Genomic DNA, 7,031 nt, shown 5'->3' with positions numbered 1-7,031 from the left:
AGATTTTGGGTTCAAAAAATAAAAGATAAACAAGCTACGACATTGATGAGATGCATGAATTTTTAAAATGAGATATAATGAAAAAATGACAGGAATCATGCATATCATTATTTACTGAGTATTCAAACAATTAGTTTTGCATCTAGTAAAATAGTTACCTAGATAATTGTCAAGTTATTCGTGTTTGTAGAAAACAAAATTATGAATAAATCAAAGCCAATAATGATATCGATTTTAAAGTTTGAAAAGAAATATGATCCTTAGATTTGACTCATATTCTTCACACTTTAGTAAGGGACACTTGTACGATTCACTATCTTACATGAGAGTTTTTAATTTAGTAATGAAACAATATATGTATCACTAGTATGTCTTGCATGAGAGCTTTTTATTATCTAAAAGTAGAACTTGCATTCTTTATGCCTATCCATTATATGAGGAAAGATTAATCTCAACCTTTTGTTATGCAATCTTACATGCAATGAGTTAAAAATCAAATAAACTAATATCAGAAAAGTGGTGGAAAAATCAAGCATAGGAGTGTCGTCGTTTAGCTTATTAATGTTGTTTTACCAATATCGTTAGTCACATAAGCTATGTCATCGCAACTTCAACAAAATCGATAAATATGTTAACAAATACGTGAAAAGTGAATGAATTGAAACAACTTTATAAAGCAATCTAAATTTTTAAAAAAAGGTTGAACCCCAATTTTGAGGGCCCCTACCGTCCCGCCCCCGGAGCATTGTGAGGGAGATAAATCGTAGAATGTACCCCAACAGGTCAAGGAATAAGAGCTTGCATGTACACTGGTGCCCACAAAGAGTCTAATTTTATATCTCAAGAATTTAACCCTCACACTGCGACTGTCAACAAGGTTAAGATTACCTCATTATTATTCTTTGCACCACTGAGTTATGTCTCGGGAACAACAATCTAAATTTTTACTCTTATATTGTAAGGGGTACACATGTAACAAGATGGAGCCCACATTATTTAGCTGGGCTTTTGCTATCCAATTTCTTTACTAGACATTGGTGATGACAATTTAATTCGGCTGGACAAAATCATGACAACTAGGTCATAGGCAATCTTCTTATGGACTTGAGCCTAGTTTGGATTTTATAGTGTGCCGGGATGATATGATTAAAAGCCTATCTTGACTTACATATCTCATATTCCTGTGATTATATTCAAGTCAATTGAGTTAAGAATTCTAACCCTTAACCAAATTCTTTTTCACTCCTTCCCTGCAGTCGATCATTTTATATATTTATCATTCCTGCAAGAGACTTGAGTGTTGGAGTCCAAAACGATCGCCGGTCCTTTTTTATTTTATTTTATTTTTTTATTTTATTATTATTTTTTTTTGGGGTAACAACGGCCTTCAGCTATGTGGAGGCAATGTAAGATATTGACATCTTGATCTTATCAGATTCTGAGATCAAGTATAAAAAACTTAGCTCCTGTCTTGTTTCCATTATTGAATGCAAAAATGATTTTTTTGACCCCTTTTTTCTAGCAGATGCCAGATAGGTCCCATTGTGAGATAGAAAGTCCAAAAAAAAAAAAAAGGTAGGCTGCTACCTTTGCAAGAGTCCTAAAAGCCATTAAAATGAGGCAAAAAAATTGGAAATAAACAGTAACTAATGTAACACACTTATAAGACAATTTTCAACCATATTTCGTAGAGTAATCGAAGTATTTGTTTGTATGTACACGTTGTTTCATCCGAGAGAATGCATTTCAACAGCAAAACAAACGAACAAATCTGAGAAAAAACCAGAAGAGAACGCAGAGAGTGATCTGAATCTGTGGTTAATGCCGCCTGTAGCCATTAAAAGGGCAGCGTCGCTGACAGAAGAAGAAAGAGCACACTCCCACCAGAAACAAAGACCCTTTGCTGATGCCGGGTTGTGCTCTCTCTCTTCTGTCAACAAATTTCCCTATTTTACCAGCACTTAAAATTTTCTCCATAATTGCACCTGCAAAATAATTAAGAACAATATGAAGAAAAGAACTTGCCTTTGTAAATGTGTGCATGTGTATGGAAAAATGGTGTTGCAATGAAACAGTAGTGGAGTAGGAGACCCAATTTATGGAGACTGGCCATTATGGAGACTTTTTAACGCTTGGAAAAGCTACAAACTACAGACTGAATTACTGTAATCTATGAACAGTCAGTCAATTAAACTGATGTCAGAGTCTCATCAATGAAGAGGAAACAAAGACTTGAAACAAAAATAAAAAAGGGATTTTGAACTACAATGGTGTATCAAAATTAAGTCTGGTAATGAAATAGTTACTTAGATAATTATATGTATAGCATCACTTATTTTTGTTTGTTGAAAGCAAAATTATTAATAAACTAATGCTTTGTTTATGCATTTGTAAATGGAATTTCTTCTTAAAGGTAAGAAACCATGTAATTATAGTATGTTATCAACACAACTAATTTCAGCTACAAAAAGTAGAAAGTACATTAAATATCTTTCGCACAAGCTCACAAGTTTTGAGCACATCTAGATGATGAATGATGAAGTTTTACTTTGCCACCATCAAATATATTATATAAATTGTTTGTATCATGTTACAATTTTCGCGCTATACATGTCACAAGAAAGAAACAACAACGAAAATTTCAAGAAGTATATCGTGTGACATCGACTGCTTTAACTTAGTACTAAATTAATTTTAGAAATTCGTATATTTAAGGTTAAGTTTAATATCACTAACAATACAATATATTCTTTTTTTTATTAGGTTTATGTCTATGCCACCTATCACCAATATGTCTAATCTTAAAATAGTTAAGTTTCAGAGTGTTAGGATAAAATTATTTACAACTTTTTATGAAGAATGGTATTAGATCCCACGAAATACGTTATTAATAAATGAATAATTTACGTGTGGTTGGAATAAATGTTTGTCTTTAATTTAATAAGAGAAATAAAATTTTGAGTAACTTTTTATTATACTGAAAAGTTATTATTTTTATTCCGACATTTTCAATAGTAACATACTGAGCTTAAGAGTGTGATTATAATATAGTAAAAGTTGGAATCCTTAAGAGGGAATTTGCCCTTTAAACCCGAAGTCTGACTGTTTCTAACATTTGAAAAAGGAACAAAATCACGTAATGCTTAACTGATCCCACTTCCCACTCTTTCTCTCCATATACCTCAAAATTAACTGCCATGGCTTCCTTTTCCCTATAACTATAAGAACTCCCAACACCATCTTTTACTCACACTTCTGCTCAACACAGAAATCTTCATATTCCTTCTGTTAATGAAATCTCTAATGGCTTTTGCTGCAATCACCTTCAAAATGGTTTTTCTCTCAGCCCTTTTCGCTGCAGTCTTGGTGAATTCGTACCGGTTCGAAGTTCGTGATGAAAGAGGGTGGACTAAACCAACTGGAAAGGATCCTCAGACGTACAATCAATGGGCTGCTAAAAACAGATTCCGTATTGGAGATACAGTTTGTAAGTGCATTCTATGAATATGTACAACCAGTTTTTTTCTTTGCATTTTGGTTTGATGATATTCTTTTGCTTCAGATTTCAAGTACCAAAATGACTCGGTGCTGGAAGTGACCTCTGCTGATTACTTAAACTGCAACACATCAAACCCTATCTCCAAATTTGAAGATGGAGACACGGTTTTCCAATTTGATCGTTCAGGGTTCTTCTATTTCATCAGTGGGCAGCCTGACAACTGCAAAGCTGGCCAAAAGATTATTATTCGTGTGATGCATCCCTCTGAAGTGGAGTCACCTGGCCCAGGGCCATCCCCGGGAGGAGCTGGTGGTGGTTGGGATTCGGACAACTGGGAACCTCCACGGTTTAATGCTACGTCCAAGCTCTTTTCTGTCTCTTATTTCATGACTGTTGTAGTAGGCCTGTTTGTTGTCCTTTATATGTTCATGTAAAAGATATTGTCATTTAGGTTTCATTAGCTGGTAAATTTACTTTAGTTTCTTTAGTTTCATACTTTTCAGTAACATAATTGTTGATTATTGATTGCTGTGACATATTAAGCCCTTGTTTGATCCTCATTATTTGGAAAAAAATGAATTTTTCTACAGTATTTTAACATCATTTCAATCCCACATTTTTCAATAAAATAATATTACACGCAAATTAAAAATATTTCCTTATTTTTTAACCACACATTTTCCATCGATGCACTATTCAAAAATTCATTTTTCCTCTAAAAATGGGACTCAAACAAGGACTAAATCCAATGGAAAGCTGTATATATATATATATTTTTTTTTTATTATTATTATTATTTTTTTTTTTTTTTTATATGACCATGGGTGTCCATACCAACTTACGCGCACCTTCACTAATCCCACGGTGCTCTAAAATTTACAGTAGAGTATTCATCTCGATGGCCTTGAGGAACTCGAACTAATGACCATTGGGGGGCAAACTCAAGACCTGACCAACGTTTGAAATATGAATCTTAAGATCCTGTGTCATAAATGGCAAAATTTTCATTTTCCAATATTGAGAAACAAAAAGACATCTTTCTAGTTTCAGTTCATTTACAAGTCCCCGTTGATATAAAGAACAGATCCAGGATCCTTTATGCTAGCCAAACATAATTTCAACAAGGAATTAAATTACTGTATAAGTTTGAAACAAAAAATAAAAATCTACACTATTTGCTCAGCTGAGCTTGAACTGGATAAAAGGAATCTACGAGTTCTTCAGATGGAAAATGGCATCTTGATGGAGGACCCGTCGCATTATTTCTAGGGCATGTCTCTCTTCTGTCTTGAGAAAAACTAGAAATCTTGTCTCCCTGATTTGCAACTTCTACAATGGGTTCTAGCAGTCTGGTTCTCCATTCAATTCCCACCGCCTCAGCCTGATCAGAAAATAGAAACTCAGATATGGGGGAACTGCAAATCTCTTTATATATTTCATAACTGGCAGCACGAGTACGTCCTCCTTCCAAGATCTTAGCTAGGGGATGCAAAACTGAAATCGGATCATACTTTTGTTCTAAGGTGTCCTTCAATTCAAGTAAACGAGAGACAAATTCTTGTTTGCTTAACTGAACAAAGGCTGCAGTCTCATCCAAGTGGAAAACTGAGGTCACAGAATCAACGCCAAAAACTTTCGACATACATTCTTTTATTTCTCTTGCCCTTAGCTTTGACGGTAGATCCCACAATATAACTATATTCGAAAACAAAATCTTTGGATACCGTTGCTTAAGATTAGTAGAACTTAAAGAGTCCGCAGGAAACTTCCCCGTTCGTAGATCAATAATGTCTCCATTTATCCAGCTAAGGTACAGATGATTGATATACTTCTGGAGCTTCTCATTGTCTACTAAATTGACATCTGGTTCATGACGACTGAAATCAATTCCTAGATCAGTGCATGCCTGAGCAAAAACACATCCTGTCATAAAAGCATCATATCCAGCTTCATGCTTGGCTCCAGAGTTCCAATTTGAGAATCTGCAAATATGACACAAATTTTCAGTCCCTGTTCCAATATGACAAATTTGTAATGTCTCTTCAATAGCTATCCTCAAACTAGGTTTTCTTCCTAAGCCATTTTCCCAATCTAATTACATAGGCTAAAGGCTATATGTACATGCAACTATGGCATGGAAAATTATAAGCCGTTAGACGAAAGAATACATAACACAATGAGGAGTAATTACAGTTACAAGAGACAGTTCTTGTGCTCAATTATCGATGACTGATGCANAGACGAAAGAATACATAACACAATGAGGAGTAATTACAGTTACAAGAGACAGTTCTTGTGCTCAATTATCGATGACTGATGCATTAATTTCTGCTAATATTAAATTTTTTGTTAGTTCAGTGGGTTCTGATGGTGCTTATGTTCCACAAAGTTGGACCAGTGATTAAATTGCTTGGTCTACATGGCAACATTTCTTGATAACTTTAGAATACTGAAAGATCAGCTATATTTGATATTAGCATATTCTCAATTAGACATTTGGGATAAACAAAAATATTAGGTCTCCTGGACTTAAAATTTCTTGGCATTAAATTATTATCACTCTTCCAATTGATTATTCTTCTTTTGTGATTTCTGCCATATTGTTATTTATGGGACAGAAATTGGCAAATCCATAAAGTTAATAATTCAATTTGCCTTCAAAGATTTGAGCTATCTCCACCTGTTTGAACGAACATTGTATATAGACCAAACAATAAAATAAGATGCCTTTCAATATTAGTTGAAGTGATTTTCTTGAGAAGCTACATAGAGCAGATTAATTAAGCATTAAAAAAAAAAATGAATTATGCAACATTAGAAGAAAATTTAAAAAACGAGTAAGGGGAACCAACCTCTTATTATCCACATGAACCTCCACTTTAATACGTGGTTTATCTGCCAAAACAATGCTTGAGATACTGGGAGATGCAATTTGCGGACACAGTAAGGTAAATGCTTTGGAAAGTGATGTGCTGCCTTTCTTCACAAGATGCAAAAAACTGCTATCTGAATTCAGCAGTACTTTTGTGTCAACTATGTATGGAAAGTGCTTTTGAACCTCTAAGACATATTCTTCGACTGCCGAAGGAAGAGGACCAATAAATTTTTTGTATATGTGAGCCATATCTGCACCAATCCAACAAATCGTCACAAGGAAATATAGAGTTTAGAAGATGAAGAACAACTCTAGAAAGAAAAACCAATGTAATAATATTACCAAGAAAGCAATTGTGACCAACAATCAGCTTTCTTTCAGTGGAAAGAAGATCGATAACATGTCGAAATCCAACCGCAGCTTTTATTTTCGTTACTGCTGCTTTTCGACGAGAATCCTTAATCTCCCTCTGCACAATATAAAGGTGCAATGAGATTATATTTTTATCATATGAAATTAAGTGACTATTAGGAACAGACCACAATATAACATCCATTAACAATCACCACAACATTTTTATCTTCATCATGCATAAAAATTATGCATATGAAAACTCAAAATATATTGACGCCTCTCAATAGATATATAACATGTTGC

The 7,031-nt window shown here is 34.1% G+C and overlaps 2 protein-coding genes across 2 annotated transcripts; one reads left to right on the top strand and one right to left on the bottom strand.

The window, feature by feature from the left end:
- The first annotated feature begins 3,255 nt into the window (after positions 1-3,255).
- LOC111396490 (mavicyanin-like) lies at positions 3,256-4,007 on the top strand. Its single transcript, XM_023022915.1, has 2 exons — positions 3,256-3,487; positions 3,563-4,007. Exons 1-2 carry the CDS (start codon positions 3,292-3,294, stop codon positions 3,931-3,933), a joined length of 567 nt encoding a protein of 188 aa, XP_022878683.1. The 5' UTR covers positions 3,256-3,291; the 3' UTR covers positions 3,934-4,007.
- Positions 4,008-4,483: 476 nt separating this feature from the next.
- LOC111395823 (poly(A)-specific ribonuclease PARN-like) lies at positions 4,484-6,945 on the bottom strand. The gene is made up of 3 exons (XM_023021996.1): positions 6,717-6,945; positions 6,352-6,625; positions 4,484-5,481 (listed from the first exon to the last, which is right to left on the bottom strand). The coding sequence occupies exons 1-3, from the start codon at positions 6,928-6,930 to the stop codon at positions 4,671-4,673; spliced, it is 1,299 nt and encodes a 432-aa protein (XP_022877764.1). The 5' UTR covers positions 6,931-6,945; the 3' UTR covers positions 4,484-4,670.
- Positions 6,946-7,031: the final 86 nt, after the last annotated feature.

The sequence above is a fragment of the Olea europaea genome, chromosome 6 (genome assembly GCF_002742605.1).
Source record: "Olea europaea var. sylvestris chromosome 6, O_europaea_v1, whole genome shotgun sequence".
NCBI lineage: Eukaryota > Viridiplantae > Streptophyta > Magnoliopsida > Lamiales > Oleaceae > Olea > Olea europaea.
Note: the sequence above shows the minus strand (reverse complement) of the source record. Positions and strands in the feature narration are given on the sequence as shown.

What these genes read in the sequence shown, in the direction of transcription:
- LOC111396490 (XM_023022915.1), top strand. Translation starts at nt 3,292, where the DNA reads ATGAAATCTCTAATGGCTTTTGCTGCAATCACCTTCAAAATGGTTTTT. An exon ending in CCGTATTGGAGATACAGTTT is followed by an intron (nt 3,488 to 3,562) that starts GTAAGTGCATTC and finishes CTTTTGCTTCAG; the next exon opens with ATTTCAAGTACCAAAATGAC.
- LOC111395823 (XM_023021996.1), bottom strand. Translation starts at nt 6,930, where the DNA reads ATGGATGTTATATTGTGGTCTGTTCCTAATAGTCACTTAATTTCATAT. An exon ending in TGGTCACAATTGCTTTCTTG is followed by an intron (nt 6,626 to 6,716) that starts GTAATATTATTA and finishes GGATTGGTGCAG; the next exon opens with ATATGGCTCACATATACAAA. An exon ending in GTTCATGTGGATAATAAGAG is followed by an intron (nt 5,482 to 6,351) that starts GTTGGTTCCCCT and finishes TCATATTTGCAG; the next exon opens with ATTCTCAAATTGGAACTCTG.